General features: G+C 40.5%; 1 protein-coding gene across 1 annotated transcript; it reads left to right on the top strand.

Annotated features, from left to right (window-relative positions):
• Positions 1-6: 6 nt before the first annotated feature.
• Positions 7-17,963, top strand: LOC145498245 (gamma-aminobutyric acid type B receptor subunit 1-like). The gene is made up of 16 exons (XM_081478145.1): positions 7-1,046; positions 4,590-4,727; positions 5,037-5,207; positions 5,495-5,596; positions 6,062-6,127; positions 6,328-6,522; positions 7,029-7,250; positions 7,456-7,519; positions 8,022-8,102; positions 8,969-9,119; positions 9,710-9,842; positions 10,696-10,803; positions 11,350-11,472; positions 12,270-12,602; positions 13,577-14,350; positions 15,355-17,963. Exons 1-16 carry the CDS (start codon positions 801-803, stop codon positions 16,540-16,542), a joined length of 4,095 nt encoding a protein of 1,364 aa, XP_081334271.1. The 5' UTR covers positions 7-800; the 3' UTR covers positions 16,543-17,963.
• Positions 17,964-18,124: the final 161 nt, after the last annotated feature.

Here is an 18,124-nt window from a genome sequence, read left to right as displayed (position 1 = left end):
AACAAAATGCGGGAATGCAAACAGATAACAATGTTTTGATTAGATTAAGCACGTTTTCGACTTTGAAAGACGAAATAATCTTTTTTGGCTCCAGAGATCTTATCCATTTTAAAAACCGATCCTCAATGAGGTTTCTCTTGCCAGCAAAGTTCCTTGTGCCATAGCTTGCCCTTAACGTCTCAGAACTTTGTATCAAATCCTGATTTATTGAGTCAGATTCAATAAACTAGAAGGAAATTAAACGCACAGAAAAAGGCAAACAATCAAAAACTAGTCGACCGTTCATTCATTATTTAAATATTCAGCGTGGCTACACTGAACTTCGTGAACACAGATCGTGCTTTTTAATGCTCATACAGTACTTTATCATTTCTCAGACTGCTACATTTGATAAGACGAAAAATATTTGACTCCAATTTATCTCAAATTATCAGACTTAATGATGGTCTTTCATGTAAAAAATGTTCCTTTATCGCTCTTGGTTTGTTGAATTATTACACTTAGGTTAAGGTGATTGGTTGGACGTATGTAAATCACACCGTGACCTCAAGCCAAAGACAACATACAAACTATTTTGAGAGTCACTTCAGCAAGTGATTACTCATGCATTTCTTACGTAAACACAGAGCTTTTAGTGCTCAAGAAGTCATACATGTTTTTGTAGCCATCTTACGAGGGATAAGTTCTTCTCAATAACCCACGCGCAGTGAGCGCAACTCTCTGAGACGCGCTCAAATTCGACTGAAAAGACTCCTTTAATAAGCGCTGTCGACAGCACATAATCTCAACAACAGCACAGAATGATACACTTTTGGCCATCTGTTAGCGCCCTTTGCATTTTATTTGTGTATTTCACTGCCAATTTGCCGCTGAAAACCGCAGTTAGTACACTGTATGTAGGAGGGCTGTTTCCAATGAGTGGGTCCTCGGCGTTCTCGGCGGGAAAGTCACTCCTTTCTGCCAGTGAACGTGCGATTGAGATGGTGAACAGACGAAGTGATGTGCTACCCGGTTACCGACTTCAACTGATCTGGAATGACACGCAGGTATTTAACTAAATTTTTGTTTACCTAATCAAACTGTAATTTCCCTAGACGCAACTTCAATTTTGTGATTTTCTGGCTGTAACTGCGTTCCTTTGCAACTTCAGTTGACATCCAATTTTTTTCGGTATTGAAACTCGCGGTCTCCAACTGATTCATTGTTCCTCGAGTACAATGAAAAGTATACTTTGACCTTTCTGACATTTTGCATTGCAACGCTGACAGCCTGTGCGAGTAGAAACTAAATATTTCCAAGTGATGTTGTTTCTTTTGGCTTTGATGTCCTTTTAAAAACTTCTGTGCAAAAAGTAGGGTATGGAAATTGATGTTTAAAGTTCTAAACGGTTAATTTCCACGGTGATTATGCGCTGTTTAGTACAAATACCTTTGAATCTCTACATGAAAATAAACAAGCATTATTCCATTCAAAAAAGAATTAAGCTTGCCAAAATGATGTGGTTACATTAGAAACAAAAGGAAAATAGCAAATGCGAGATCAATGGGAATCGTGCCTCGGAACAAAATTTGCAAACGCGATTTTTTCCTTGTTGTCACTTAAAAAACCGTATCTTTGCGGTTAAATCCACTTAATACATTTCAAAACGTCGAAGTTAAACTATGATCCAGTAATTTCTAACGCTGATGACACCAGAACAGTCTAAAGTCAACCTTCAGTTAACCAGAACATATTTAATATGTTTATTAGACAAGAAGAGTCTTTTTTTATAACATTCCAATTACTGAATTCTTTGCTACGTAATGCGCTCTTAACCTCAAACTCGGTAAACAAGACGTGACCGTCATTTGGTTGCGGTAGGAGCTTTTCGGATGTCACTTTTTCTTTGTTTGCTTTTCCTCTTAGTCTTTCTGCATTACAATTCGCGTTTGAATTTGCCGGTAGGGACCACCAAGCACGCGCCATCTACAAAAGTTTCAACTGATCAACCATGGGGAAAATTTTATCATGCGAAAATTTCTATAATCATTGACGTCAAACCAGTTACACTACTTGAAAAAAACCTTGTTTGATTCTCTCCAAAAGGTTAATCACTGCTATTAAACAACTGATATTCGATTGTAAGCTCAAAGTGCTGCTTGTTTAAAGTGAATTGTTCTTTGCCCCCAGTGGAATTCTTTAAATTCTTTAGAAGCGATTTACATCACAGCTTTTACATGATTTACGTAAAGTGGTTTACAGTTTAAAGTGCACACTTTTAAAACCGCAGATGACAGCTAGGAACTCTTGATCTTGCCATTTCCTCGACAAAATGACTGGGATGTAATTCATTTTCTTATTGGACACATAGTTAGTCATTAAATACTTCCGTTAGTATGTCTTTCTATTAACCAAGCTTGAAAATCAGCGATTTAAAACCAACGTTTTTAATTACTAAATATCAAAAGTGAAATAATGACATCATGTCGTCGAAATAACTCTGGATAAATGATTTCGTTTTTTCTAAAAAAGTACATTTCATCACAATTGCAAAGATATATGGCAAAATGAGAGTGGAAACGTTTCCCTTTGTACTGAATTCAACATGAGGTGAAAATTTTACCACTTTATTGAGTTAATAATTATACTGTCGGATCTTTTGTCTTCTGTTCGTGGTTTTATTTCTTGCCCACACCAGCACATTGTCTTATTATAAATATTTGACAGTCTTCATGTAAAACGAGCATTAACTACGAGTTTATCAAATTTCTCTGTTTCCTGTATTCTCCGATGAAGCATTTATAAGCAGTTGTAACGTAATTAGTAAGCAAAATTCATTCAGGGAAGTTATGTTATAATCAGTTGTATTCACTCAAAACTCTTTCGCACAGTTAGTATTTCAACAAGAACGAGCTATTCTCGTATCAAGTTAATTGTTGCCTCGGGCATTAGCTTTAAGATTAGCACGATAATCAATTGTGATTGTTTCAAAACCAAACTGCATGGCCACACGAAATCTTGCTTCGCTTTGTTAGTAAGAAAAAGCTCTACTATTTTATTATTCTCGGTTTGCAATAAACAGGAGGAGGGCGGTTTTTGCGTTTTAGTCAAACGCAAGGCAATTGCGACAAATTAATTAACCTCGGCAAGTCGGCTGCTTGACTTTTCTAAAAACCATTTTACGGAGCGATTAATAGCCATTAGCGAAGGAATGCAATCTTTTCTTCTCATTGTTATAAGCAAAATCACGCGACGTTCAGATTGAATGATTCAGCATGTTTTAAAATTCCTTGTCAATAAAAACTTACAATGTTTTGATTTACCTTATCAAATCTTTTGGGACCGGTAGAACGGTTTTCATTGGACTACTTTATTAGGAATCATGTGTTTGGTTGGGTTTTGGTCGCGTTTGCGTTCGCTTTTGCGGGCGTACGCGCGGTCGCTCGTGCTGCACTCGTCAAACCTCTACGCGTGTTTTCCGCGCCTGTGCATCGGTTGCATGTTTTCCCGCGCGTTTCACGAACTGCAAGTTGTTTTGCTCGGTGTTATGATTCATTCTTTGTGTTCTTTGCTTTATTTGCTACTTTGCTTCGGGTTTTACAATACACAGGTATTAGGGAACCGCTCAAATGAAACCAATGTTTATATATTAACTGCTTTTTTGAACAACTTCTTAACAATGAAATTAAGCTTTGTATTCGTTTTAATTGAGACACAAGACTGTCCTGCGCTGCCTGGCAGGAGACAAGGCTCCCTATCGCTAGATTTTAAATTTCAATTTTTTTTCCAACGCTGTTTCTTTAAAACAATTTTTTTAGAGTGTTGAAAGTATGTTGATTGCCCTTATTTCGTTTCAGTAAGTTTCTCCATCGGCTTCCCTGGTTTAACTTTCGAAAGCGATTGCCTCAGTCAGAGCTACCAAACAGTTCGGTTTAAATATTTCCCTTTGTGTCATTAGAAAATGGAGGGTGACATTATAATACATTGTGACATTGTGCTTCACGGTCTATTGTCAGAGAAAACAACTCCTTAGCATACAGAACTTGGTTTGGAGATGCATTGTCTAGCTATCCAAATATAGCGGATGCGAAGCTGAGAATTCAAAGCCTGTATGTGAACAGCAGGAGACATAGGAGAGTTAGACTTAAGTGTTCTAATATCGTTTCCTTGGCTGGTAATGTGATTTTATGCTATGTGATTTTATGTAATGTGATTTTATGCTGTGGTGGAAGACTGATTTGTCTTGCTCTTTCTCTATTCAGTGTTTGATATATGTAATTATTGCCATCTTTCCATCTTTTAATCAACTGCAAACGTCTTGACAGCTCGCTTTCGCCGAAGAAAAACATGCACGAAATTAAATTGCCGTGCCGGGATTTGAAACTTAGAAGTGGATCGAAGGAGATTTGCAAGTCTTAAGAATGCAAGAAATCGGAAAGAGAGGCCCCTATTATATCTCAGCTAGAGTCATGTCATTTGAATGAATTTAGCTGGGCCACTTGCAAAGTATTGCAAAGAAATGCAGTCACGACGAAATAAAGTGCAATCTATTATTACTTCCTATTATCATAACAGTAATTTACTTTCTTTACTTTCTTTTCTTTAAATAGTGTGATCCAGGGCATGGGACGAATGCTCTGTTTGAGTCCCTCTACACCAGACCCCCAATGATAATGCTCCTAGGAGCTGCGTGTTCATCGGTAACCCGAGCAACAGCACAGATTGGAAGGCTGTGGAACCTGTTGCAGGTATATAAGTAATGTTTATTAGCGTTTGACCGTTCATTAAATATAATGAATGGCAAATTATTCCCTTAGGTCTAAAATAGTAGTTATATAAACTATAGCAAAATAACAGAATTCAGTGCCTTAAAGGAACTAAATTTTGCTGCAAGACGATTGTAAACTTTCAGAGGAGTCCAGCCGACCTGTAGTTTGTCGAGTTCTGTTCCACAAAATCAGACCATTAACTTTTCAAACCCTCCTAAGAAACATACGACAGTGCCCCCTTAACTCCATAGCTAATCAAAGTATTTTCTTTTTAATCTTGATTGACAGGTGTCATACGCCTCCACTGCCTCTGATCTGTCCAATAAGCAGAAGTATCCTTTGTTGTTTAACATCGTACCACCAGACTCGGCACATAACAACGCGACGATGGGTTTCCTGAAATACTTTAAATGGAACAGGATTGCCACCATACGGCAAAACGATTACGTTTTTGATGAGGTAACATTCCAATATAACTCGCTTTTTAATTCTTTTCTTTTTTTGTCTTTGACTTTGCACGCCCCTCCTATCACAAAGGAATAGACTCAACTTTTTAGTATTTTAATCAGAAGTTGTTGTGATAATTCATGATTGGCTTTGCTCGCGGTGAACTGGTGATGAATTTATGAACCTAAACGCAGTGTACTCTTGAAGACATTTATTCTTTCTCCTGTTCATCCGCTCTCGGCTTGTCCATGTTGATGAATTCATTTATCTAGCCAGCTTATAATTCTGATTTCTCTCAGGTGATGGGCACATTCCAAGAAAAACTAATAAACAACGACTTCGAGCTCATAGCTTCGGAGTTGTTCAGTGATGATCCTGGGTTGCAGCTTGAAAATCTAAAGGTAGGTTTTCAGACAACACGTTTTATTTCTGCCAAGCACAAGAAATTTTCTCGACATTGTGAAACGTTTTTCAACACAGAAATTAGCGAAGGTTTCGACATCGTTGAACGACATCGTTGGCCGTCGACGTTTCGACATCGTTGGGATGTCGGGGTCAAGTAAATGTGTAGGTCAGTTTTTGCGTGATAGATAGTTTTACAATTATGGGAACAAGGTGGAAAAATAAGTCAAGTGACAAGAAAACAAGAAAAAGTGACTATTAGAAAACTATGTTAATTAAACAAACAATTTTGCTCTGATTTGGTCTGACTGAGTATCGAGTGCTGGCTTAACTAGTCTCTGATATGTAACATCTCATATATCAGGCAGTCAAGTTTACTCCTGTTAAAATGGTCTCATGTTGAGGTTCCTTGGGTCCATGTTGTGTTTAACGTTTTCATGCCAAGCTTATTTTACTTTCAACAGGAAAAAGATGCCCGTATTATAGTGGGTATGTTTCACGAAGATCACGCTCGAAAAGTGTTTTGTGAGGTAATTAGTTGCCAATATGTTGTCTGTTCTTTCCACTTGGCATGTACCGAACGCTTCCATACTTGCTCTACTTGTTCTACTTCATACTTGGACTTCCTGATTAACTAGATATATAGAGCGGGCTCTTCGAGGCTAGTATAAGCAGTTAAGTGCATGTGTTGATCATGTGACCTTGCTTACCATGACTCTCTTGTTTGTAGGCTTACAAGCAAGGAATGTTCGGTGAGCATTACATGTGGCTGTTGCTTGACTGGTATGACAACAGGAAATGGTGGTTGGTGAAAGATAATGAAGTAGATTGTACAGAAGAAAAGATGAAAAAGGCCGTGGAGGGATACTTCTCTATTGAAAGCGCCAGAATTGTTTCAAATAATCAGCCAACAGTATCTGGAATGGTAAGTCTACAGTGACAGCAGACACCTTTATTAGTAACCATGAATCGAAAGAGTTGTTAAGAGATTTCCACCTTAAGTTAGAAAGTTTAGAAACGAGGAGCTGAGAAGCCTGGGCAAGTCCCATCTGGCAGTGGCTTGTAGGACCGTTACTGAGGACAAAACAAGCTATATTTTCCCCACTAACGGTACCACAAGTGAGTGCGAGATGAGACTTGCCCCGGATTTAGTTTCTAAAGCGGGGAATGTGGTAGTTTTTATTCGCAATTTAATTTTATTCTCATTAGCCTTGTCGATGCCTTGGTTTTACATCTAAGTGTCAAGAATTTGAACTTGGCTTTGCCTCTGGTATCTCGTTTTGATCTTCTCTCCCTTCGCAGTGCTTCTCTCCACCCAGGCGAAATTGCTCAAAACATGGAGAATTTTGGCTTCATTACGTGTTGTAATTAGGTCAATCACCCGTGAGGAAACATTTTATGATTTATAAGATGTTCTTTGGCTATTTTTAGACATCTGAAGAATTCCTACAGACTTACGTCACGAACAACTCGGATCTTTACGTGCCATTTGTGTTTGACTCAGTGTGGACAATTGCTCTGACACTAAACGCCTCCATGCATCAAATCAAGACCACGTTGAACAAATCTTTAGCGGACTTAACCTACAAAGACAGCAACATGGTGCAAATTCTTAAAAAGACGTTGGAAAACGTGAATTTCCAAGGAATAACGGTAAATAGCAATAAAATTCTTTAAGGAGTTTTGCCTGACCACATGTACGCGAGAGTCAGGTCTCCCGCCAAACAGTATTTCCGGAGGAGTGTTGTATTGCTTTCAAATTAAAATTTATTTTTGTTTGAGTCGCTAACTTTTATCCTTAAAAATGCTTCATTTCTTGATAATCTGATTTCAACAAGAATGCTGTTACCTTTTACAGGGAACAATAAAATTTTCAGACACGGGCGAAAGATCAAGGCCTGCTTGCATTAAGCAAATGCAAAGTAAGTTTGAATAGCTCACTAGATAGATAACTTCGTCATTTGTGGATTAGGACTTTCGTCTGTCCTACGAATGAGCTCAGCGAAGGATCTTTTGGCTTCCTGCGAGATATCCTGTTTCTGCAACTGAAAAAAGTAAAATAGGGGCCAAAGGGGGATCGCAGCGATTTAGAAAGGTATCGTGTAAAACTCACACAAGAGCTCTTTCTAAAAATAGAAAGATACGGGAAAGGGTTGACTCACAGGGTTAGTATTATAGGAGATGGAGGCTCCGGGTGATGGGCTCCTGACTCAGTGGTTTTTCTTCAGCAGCAATTGCGAGCAAACTGGCTTTTAAGGCAGGTTTATTATTCGGCTGATAATTACTGCGGATACTCATACGACCCCATGCCACTGAGGTATATATACACTTTATTTCTCTGACTAAGTCTCTCATTAATGTGTGCTTGACTGCGCACGCTGTATTCATGTTTAAATTTTGATGTTTTTCTTTTTTTAACAACAGATGGCGAGACAGTGGTGGTGGGTACGTATTTTCCTGATAGAGACAAAATTGTCTTCGACGGAGCTAAAGTGTTATGGCAAGGTACGTCGTGCCCAGTTAAAGTCGCCTCGTACTACTCGTGTTACATGACTGTTCCGATCCATGAACTCTCTTATGCTGCAGTATAAGATACGGGATCGGATGAGCAATATGAATCTGTAGCATTAAGCGACCAGGAGTGTTGGTGCTCACCCTGGGTGGGATGCTAATCCAGTGCAGATTCCCCTCTCCCCTCACCCCTTCAATGCAATACAGTACGGTATAGTACGGTACGGTACGGTACGGTACGATACGATACGATACGATATGATACGATACGGTACGGTACGGTACGGTACGGTACGGTACGGTACAGTACGGTACGGTACGATACGATACGATACGGTACGGCGCGGTACCATTCCATACCATGCTATGCCATGCCATTCCATACGAGACGAAACGAAACGAAACGAATCGAAACGCAACGAACACAACGCAACGATATCACGCGATAAAAGGTTATTGTGTAATACAACAACAACAACAACAACATTTATTACTTAAAAAATACACTTACCTATAAGTATGATGTTACATCACAGTGAAAAGTAAAATGTCACAGCAGCTAACTTGCAGGTATTCCTAACAAACACGATGCAGTGACCCCGGCTAAGACTTTAACTCCGAACAGCCAATGCGTCTACCATAGTCTTACTTATAAGATCTACTACTTCTTATGGCTGATCTGCTCTACTGGTTTAACCTTGTGTGCTAAACGGGAAGTGGAAATTATGAGGAAATAGTAGCTTCAACGAGGGGATGTAAAAACAAAACAACTGTATAAAGTAATATTGCAGGTCTTTGTAGTGCTCTCGTGACCAAACAAATTCTTTTCACTTATTTTTCTTCCTTTTTCTCATTTTAAGGTGGCGCGCCCCCTACAGATAGCAAAGTTATCAGATATGACATGCAATACGTTTCTACGCAACTATTTTGGGTCATCGTTATTTTGGCCAGCGGTGGCATTCTCCTAGCGCTGTACTTCTTAAGATTCAACATTGTGCGGCGAAAGCACAGGTGAGACTGCCCCTCCCCCATGCCCCTGAAATACATTACTTGCAAAACATTTCTGACGTTTAATTTTCGGGCACTTTCCATCTCATTTTGGACAAAAATTTCGGACACATAGCTGAAACATAGCTTAAGTAAATTTACGCCTACAAAACACCAATTGGAGCGAAACAACATCTGTGTGAATGATAGTTTTACTGCACCCTCAAGGTTTTTACAGATTCACCGAAAAGAAAATAACACAGATACTATCAAACCGTTACGTATCTCAAGCAGTGTGTCAATTAGAGTTCGCTCCATGAAGCAAACTAAGAGGTTTGGAACTTCTTAAATCATACTGTGCTGTGAATATTTCGGACGCTTAAAATTTTTGACGGTAACATTTTCGGACAATCTTTCTGTCCGAAAATTTTTTTTGCAAAAAATGTACACACCGTCAAGAGATTCCGTTTTTAACCACAGTTGCTACTAATCTCGCAATCTGATTGGCTAATTTGCCGTTGTCGATAAGAGTCCAGGCAACGCTGCTCCCGTCAATGTGTCACGCAATGCTTTTTTCAGTGATGTAACTACTCTCCTATTCCCGTTCTTTTCAGCTATATCGAGCTATCATGTCCAAACTGCAATAACCTGATTATTCTTGGCTGTGTCTTCATCTACGTATCTGTATACATGGTCGCCATTGACGGCAAACGGGTGGATGAAAGTTCACTTGCAGGACTATGTATTGTAAGTTTACTGAGAACATTTGCCTTCAAACAATTTAGACTTCATTAACTACATATGCTTCTCAAGCATATATTTCTCCGTTTTCTCCTCAGTTTTAGTTTCGATTGAAAAGATAAATCAAACACTCAAGGCAGTGTTTGACCACATTTCCAAACACCTCAAATTTCGTTAAAAATACTCCACTGCGCGTCGTATAATTTTCAACTGTTTTCTCGGTGTTTGAAGATGTCATCAAACACGGTCTTTGGTGTTTTACAAATTACATAAATCCGAAAGCTGTCAGCTCAGCTCTTCACCATAAGGAGACGGGACGTCTTGTTGTAGCTACTGCCTTACTGTCGAAAATGGCTTGTTCAGTAACCTCTTGAAAAAAAAGCAAGAGAATGTTTAATCAATAACGACTTTATTTTCTCGATCTTCGGGTTCTCAAAAAATTCCCTTAATTCGTAATAATTTAAGAAATCACGCTTGTGGCCGTTTGTTTCCACTTTCAGTGACGTTATATGTTTGGAATTGGAAGTTGTTTTCCAATCTGAATTTTTTTTTTTTACTACGTGTGTCATATGGCATAGTTTTGACGGTAAGCTAGTGAATTCACATTGTCAGTGTTTTAGTGTTTCCCTGTTTTCTTTTTTCTTGATTAAGCTGAGCTCGCGCTGAGCTCGTCAAATGATAAGTAAAATCCCTGCAACGTGCGCTAACCAATCACAGCAAAGATGTACATTCGCGTCCTAACGCAGATTCCATACTTCTGATTTTGATTGGTTTATTCTCTAATTTTTCCAGCCACAACGAATAGTTCCGCCAGTGCACACCAATAATAGGCATGCTTAACAATGTCATTTCATTTTAGGCCAGAGGTTTTCTCCTGTCTATTGGCTACAGTTTAGCGGTTGGAGGAATGTTTTCAAAGATGTGGAGAGTATATCAAATCTTTAACAACGTTAAACCCCCAAAAAAGGTATTACACTCGATTGCACCACAAAGCGCAACTCTCTTTCTTGTTTCCAGCCACTCACAAAGTCACTTTGTGTTTGGCGATTCTGTCTAACTCTTGTCCTAACAATGGTGTGTAACACAGCAGAAAAGTATGAAGCAGAACATAGCAGCCGAAGGCAGGATTTTAACGGAAGACAAATATCATCGGAGGAATTTGAAAACGCAGCTTTATTTCTACGGTTAGGCTTATCGTCCACACTAATCTATCTCGAAAATGAACCTTCTCGAAAACGCTCTTCAAACCGGAGAAATTTGAAAACGGCGGCTTTGCGTTTTCGTGTGGACGGAAAACATTTTGAACACGGAGGTTTTAGAAAACGATGGCGTCACGATAATCATGTGATTTCTCTGCCCGAGTTTTCCTCAAACACAAATTCCAAAATGGCCGGTGATTATTGCGTTTTTAAATTCCTCCGGCCTGTAGTGGACGGGGCTTAATTATAATTGTCCTTGAATAATTTTCTTAGAGCTTTGTCAACTGTAGTAATAAGAATACTTGTTTGTTTAGACATTCAGGAACAAGGAGCTTCTTGGCGTTGTGTTATTCCTGGTGGTTGTTGACTTATTGGTGATGTCACTGTGGATTGGAGTGGATACACCTCAGATAGTAACAACTGACTTACAGTCACAGGTCAGCCAATATTGATCAACCTTTGATTTCTCTTTATAATAAGAACACAAAGCCAATGAAGTAGGTTATGAGAAGAGAGAAAATGATCACAGCGAAAAGTATGTTCAAATTATCCCAATAAGTACTGAAGTACAAGTATGAAAACAAGTGAAGGCAGTTTGAATTTTGATCAGGGCTACGGGAGTGAAAGCACTGTGCTTGGTTGCATAAATGTGATAACAGTAATCACAAATGTATTGCTGATATAACATCTTGTCCAGAAGTACTTCTATCCCTGCACCTAGCCTGAATACGAGTGTAAGTCGACTGCTGAATAATTTTAGGTGTTTGTGTATTCGTATGATCTGCCGCTATCGTGAAGTATCTTGAGTAACAAAACTTAAGGGGTTGGCAGGAGTCAGTGAGCTAGGGCGGGGTAAGGGGAGGGGGGTGGTAGTAGGGAAAAATATAATAACTTTTTCCTCTTCTCCTCCCACTTGTCTTTTGGCTTCACCCTTACTCTTTAGGCAAACGTTTTCCATCAAATCTAAGATGGAGCTCGCTCACTCAAAAGGAAAGCACGCTCTCATCCGCTTAAGGTTTCCATGTACCGGGAGCCAGACAACAGATAAATGACGTGAAGGCATTAGTTACACGATATAGAGCTTAACTGGAAATGGAAATCTTCGCCTCTGATTACGAAACCTGGGGATTTTTTTCCCCCAATTTCTTTGGATGCATCAATTGCTTGTTTGCAACTGCAAGTTTCTTCGTTACTTAAACTTCAAGATTGACTTCCTAATTTTATTTTCCATTAGGTTAGAGAAGAATCTCATTTAAGGATCGTTCCACAGCAACAAGGTTGTACTTCCAAATATTATACAACGTGGCTGTACATTCTGCTTGGTTACAAAGTTCTCATGCTGGTGATTGGCTGCTTCATCGCGTGGGTCACGCGTAAGGTCAAAGTCCACTCCCTCAATGACTCGCATTTTGTGTGCATGGCCATATATAGCATAGCAGTGTGCGTCATAGTGGGGATACCGCTGGCCTTTCTGATCGATGGGTACGTGGACGCTCTAGTGGGATGTCTGTCGTTTTTCCTGCTCCTTCCCACAACAGTCACGCTGTGTTTACTCTTTGTTCCAAAGGTGAGAGGAATTCATGCGCTAGTACATAAGAGAGTGCATGATTCTTCAGTTAAACAATTTTCCGTTAGGAAAAAAGATGGTGACTGGTAACATTACCCATAATTGTTAGCCCACGAGAACTTTAACAACCCCATAAAAACGTACAGAAAAGTTCTAAAATCTTCAAACCTAGCATGCACAGGGAAAAATATAGCAAAAAAAAGCTTTACTTGTGCTTCATGGGCTGTGTAAGGTTCACATGGTATTGTGGTAAGATGTACAGCCGCCATCTTTTTTTTTTCCTACGGAGGATTACCCTATGGGATGGGGTTGGGCTGGAGGGGTCGGATAGTAGGGGAGCAGCGTGCACGTTTCTCCGTTCAAGCCCCGTTATTGGTCGGGTGTCTTGGAAAACCATTCCTTGATAGGGCAAGGCGAAGCAGAAAATAGTAAATTCCCTGAGTAGCCTCTTCCAGGCGTTTAGTTAGTTGGGGCGCAGCGCGAAAAACGGCGAGCGAAAAAAGAGGGGAGAAGCGCGAGCGGCTCGGCTCGTGTTCTTAGTTTGCAAGTGACGTTATTGCCGTCATGTTGGAGACACTCATAACGAAAACTTTAAACAAGCTGAGGAGAATTGGCTGTAAACCATCAATAAGAAAGCATAGAAAATTATCAGATCTCAGGTGAGCTTTAATTAGCAGACAAATATTTATCACCGCATTATTTACAAATTCAGCATGTTATTAAATGTTTATTTCCTTTTCTATGATTTTTTGCCACGTGACACTTTTTTTTGGAGTTTTAACATCCGTAAGAGTTCCCCTGGCTGCCTACATGTGATTTCTGTTGTGTTGCTCAACAGTTTCAAAATGTACTTATTTCAGTGGAAGTTTATCTGATGTTAAATACGATGTAGTCTTTGTACAGAATGAATCACTTTTCATAGTACATAGCGCGATTGAGCTCTGTTAATAATCTTGCTTTTATTTCTGTCATAGATTATCAAGCTCAAGAGCAATGTACAGGAGCGGTTGCGAATTAATTCTTTATCTACCACACGCGATACCACAGTAAGCTTCGCTGAAGCAAACAATGGATCTGTAGAATCCACACAGTCCGTGAATGATCCTAACGTGGTCGCAAGACTTCAGGAAGAGATAGCCACGCTTAAGCATGAAATACGAGCGATCAAGATCCAACATGGAGAAAACGCAACATCGAATTTATCCGTAAGGATTGCTGACCCGGTTGAGAATGGCAGGGAAGGAAAATCCTTCACTCAACCAGCTCCTAAGCCGTCACCGAGGCCGCAACTTGGGAAACGTTCGGTCACGTGTCATACCTATCAAGAACTGTGCGTTCGAAAGCCGAGACGCCGGCGGCGGTCGAGTTCTTTTTCCGGGCCTTACTTGCAACGACGATCGCTCGATCTTGGGGCTATGTTTTCGGAGCTGGCCGATCCCTTGTTGGTCCTTAAGGCGGAGAACAAAGACCTTCACAGAAAGCTTCAGGAGGCCAGAATCTCTGAGGCTGGTAAACTAGCTAAAGTGTTACGCGAAAACGCGCAGTTGAATAAGAAAATTGTCGAGATGAACATCAAGAACGCGCCCAGCGACGAGGTTGAGAAGGTTTCCCGTTTGTTGAAGGAAAATTCTGAACTGAAGAAACAATTAGGGGAAGTCAGCATTTTGAATTCAGCGTGGTGCGATGTCACCCCTCGATTGCAAAGGAAACAAAATGAGGACAGGAAGATTTCCAAAGATCTTAGAGAGGTCAGTTTAATTTGCGTTTGAATGTCAACTGTTTGTACGAAACTATTAATTTCGGAAACAGCAGAAAAAACTGACGGAATTTTGGCTTGTTACATTATTCGAGAGCTTAAGTCGATCTGAAGGAAAGCTATTTCCCTCGGAGGGGTTCGGTCAGAGGGAGAGTTTACTGAATAAGCAGAGGTGAGGTTGGAAATGTTTCCCGAACAATTTTGATGTTCTGAGCCATTCAGATCAGTGTGTTTCTACTATTCATAAAAAATTTATGTTTTCCGCATAGACAGCGATTAAAAGATTTTCGTATTTCAACCAAAATAGCAACCGAAATGGAGATTTACTTTTCGGCGCGTACTCTCTACTTAAATACTTTGTACTCTTTTGATAACCCCTCCCCACTGGCTCTTCAGCTCTCTTCAAATCTCCGTTCCCAAGAAACACATGAATACGGCTGTAATTCAATAAATTATTTCTCCTGGTTATATCAATCATAGTCGATCAAACACACCCCTTCTCCCCTCCCCGGGACCCCACTAGACACGATAATTAACATTGTCTTTATGCCAACTTCTTCCTTCTCTTCTGAGTTTAAGGACGTTCGCGCGAAAATTTTCTACTCGATGGATTTTTTTAAAATTCTACTGCGGACAGATAATGATATACTTGTTTCAGAAATGAAATAAAAATTGGGGGTCACCGACTTCGTTTCAGAGATAAAGCGTGTGGAAAACTAGTCTGATTTTGATAAGAGAAAATGGCCCATCAAAAGAAAAATAGTGGTTACCGAACGTCCAAGATCGTTAAATCCACGCAAAGTTGTAGCAGTGGCCATTTGTTCTACTATTGTTCACTTTACTACTTAGCGCGCGCGCTCGATGCATGACGTGGCGTGTGAATTTCGTGCGCAGTAAGGATGCGCAGAAACAATTAGCGCGAACGTCCTTAAAGCACAGAAGCGAATGAAGAAAATTTGCACGTTGACATTAGACATATTTTGCCTGTCTCGACAGCTTACACAGCTTCTCAGTGTCGACCTCGGAGCCCGCAGACCCGGTTCATTTGGGCCCTCCTCAATCAACCGTCCCCCTCCAGTAGGACGCTCGCAATCATCCAGCGAGCTGCAGCTATCCAATCGAAATGGAAGCAGCTCTTCTGAGAAGAAAATAATGATCAGTCCCCTGGCAAAGGAGAAGGCCAAGAGATTCAGTTTCGATAGCGTTGGAAAGAAGCAGAATTTCTGCGCTAAGGAGTCTGGGGCTGAGATAGCGCTATTGGTTAGTGACGCATCACCGCTGACACCACGGCGCCCGTTAAATGAATCTGAGCTTGCAAATAGCCCTGGTACGATTCGGAGGGATAACATAGATGGCTGCGAATCGGAGAAGGATAGTTCCGATATCGGCGAAAGGACTAATGCGGGTTTCAGCGGCGATGAAGATGAAGACACGTGTGTTTTCAAATCGGAGGATTTTTTAAATTCTTCAAATTATTCATCAAACAAGGTAGAGACAGCAAAGGATAGCCAAATATGCGATCCTATAAATAACATCATGTTTAACACAAACGGATGCGCATTACCAGATGCGAAAGAGGAGCTGGCGAGCAATGAAAATGACACTACGATGGATCAAAATGGAAATTTGGCCCTTAATGTGACGAGCGTGAATGGGCCATTAGGGACTAAATCACAGGGCACCAGTGATCACTTAGGGGCCACGGTTGATCAACATGTGAAAGGCCCCACTGTAAGCGTTCATAATGACACACCAGTGATTGGTCGAGATCACTTTTCGGGGCCAAAACAAGGTGATGCTACAGTTCTGAGATCGGACGCTATTCTTGAACCAACAACTGAAGGTATTGATATTCCGATGAAAAATTCAGCTTTTAACACTGCAATTGATGACAATGACAATTTTCCAAGCCTCAGAGGGGTAGAAGAAAGCGACCTTGCTGGAAGGAATTCAGAAATGAATCATTCCTTGGAAGAAACTGGGGCAATAGCAAGTCAAGATGAGGAAAACAGGAACTCATCGGACAGGACACTTGATGCGGTCGTACATGATTCGAGTGTTGAAGCAAAGGCGCTTGTTTTTAACAAGGAAAGCGCAAAAGATGCCCCAGCTTATAAGAAAAAGCTGCAGAGGAAAAAGGATAAGAAGAAAAACGACAAAATAGAGAAAACATTTTTTGTTTAAATTATTATTTTCAGAAAGAACTGCCATCAGGTAATTGTTCAACCATCACTGCTGAACCCTAGCTTACCCAGCACCGAGTCGAGAGGAGTAACGAGCAATGTCATCATTAATAAAACCATTATCAAATGTGTGCTGACAATCATTAAGTAACTGAAATTTGATTCTAACCATACTGGTTCAAAAATTCTTTATAGTCCGCTCATATCTAAAAGACTAACAGAGCACCAGTGCTTTCCTTAAAGGAACTCAGTCCCGGCATTTTGAGTTATTTTGGCCACGTTACAAAATTACCTTTAAATTGAAGGAAACCTGAAAATAATGGTTTAATAAGATAGAGAAACACCAAAGAGATAATAATAAACCATAAAGGAACAAGGATGGTTAAGGATGGAGAAAATTGACACGGATTACAGACGACGAAATTGAAAAAGTCAGGCTAAACTTTTCAAGATGCGCAAATAGTGACGTAGCCCGTCTAGTGGAAAGAGCCCCCGCCCCCCAAAAGACGAGCAGTAAATGATGGCTCGCAAGAATAGGCGGCCACTTTTACCGCTACTTTGTTGTCGTCCTTCACTTGATGATCTAGACTGCTGGTGGAATGAAATGTCCAGTAGAAAAAAAAAAAAATTTTTTTCTCCAGCGTGTTCCGAACCGTTGTTTTTGCTAGCCTACGTACCGAAACGTTTCCGTACGAATAGGATACAGAACAGTTTCCTGCATTTTGGCCGCGCAAAAATTGGGGCGAGAACAAAAGATAAGAGCTGAGGACGGTAGGGAGAGGTGTAGGAAGACGTTCCGAAATGGAGGAACGCTTGCTGTGCACTTTAGTGTTTTGCCCCAAAGACCCGTCTGGCCTTTAGATGAGCAGTTTTCTTGAGGAGATATTCCTCACAAAGTGACGGTTACTGTTTTTCCAGGATGAACAGTTCTCTCCCGTTGTCCAAGAAGTCCGAAATTATACAAGGTTATCTTAACACTGCAGTTTCTACACTTGCCAAAAATTGCTGATTTTGTAAGCCAGATAGTGAATACTGGTTTGTAGGTACCGCAGCTGTATCGCAAAGGGACGGATGTGTTATGTCTTTTTATCTTGCGACTACCGTGTACTTTCGTTTTGTCTAATTCATTTTGTTCTTGCTGTTGTTTTTGTAATCGACCAAGAAGCTTATCAGCCCAGTTGAACTGAGATTCTAATCGCGTAAAATTCGAAGGTATACCGTGCTGTATATCTCAAAACTAGCTACCTTGCGAGCAGGCCGTTATGCGCAGGGGCGCTGAAGGCGCCAGAGGCAAGTCGGCAGGGAGGTGTTGGAGGTGGGTGTAGCACTAGGAGAGATCTTCGACTCGGAAAAAATTCTTGACAAACCTCACTTTAATACCACCTTTCACGAAGATTGAACGTGACCAGTTACTTACCTGCACACCATTGTTGTCACTGCTCGGTTCAGGAATAGCTTAGCCTCACCCCTGACAAGAACAGACCTGGAGATCATCCACTCTTGTCCTATCTATTTTCTGTCACCTGTGGGGAAAGGAAAAATCCACCACCTCTTTGACCTCCTCGGGAGAAATGGTATACCCG

The sequence above is a fragment of the Orbicella franksi genome, chromosome 9, assembly GCF_964199315.1.
Source record: "Orbicella franksi chromosome 9, jaOrbFran1.1, whole genome shotgun sequence".
Taxonomy (NCBI): domain Eukaryota; kingdom Metazoa; phylum Cnidaria; class Anthozoa; order Scleractinia; family Merulinidae; genus Orbicella; species Orbicella franksi.
The sequence above is the reverse complement of the archived record's forward strand: the minus strand, read 5'-3'. Positions and strand labels throughout refer to the sequence as shown.

What these genes read in the sequence shown, in the direction of transcription:
- LOC145498245 (XM_081478145.1), top strand. Translation starts at nt 801, where the DNA reads ATGATACACTTTTGGCCATCTGTTAGCGCCCTTTGCATTTTATTTGTG. An exon ending in GGCTGTGGAACCTGTTGCAG is followed by an intron (nt 4,728 to 5,036) that starts GTATATAAGTAA and finishes CTTGATTGACAG; the next exon opens with GTGTCATACGCCTCCACTGC. An exon ending in AGCTAAAGTGTTATGGCAAG is followed by an intron (nt 8,103 to 8,968) that starts GTACGTCGTGCC and finishes TCTCATTTTAAG; the next exon opens with GTGGCGCGCCCCCTACAGAT.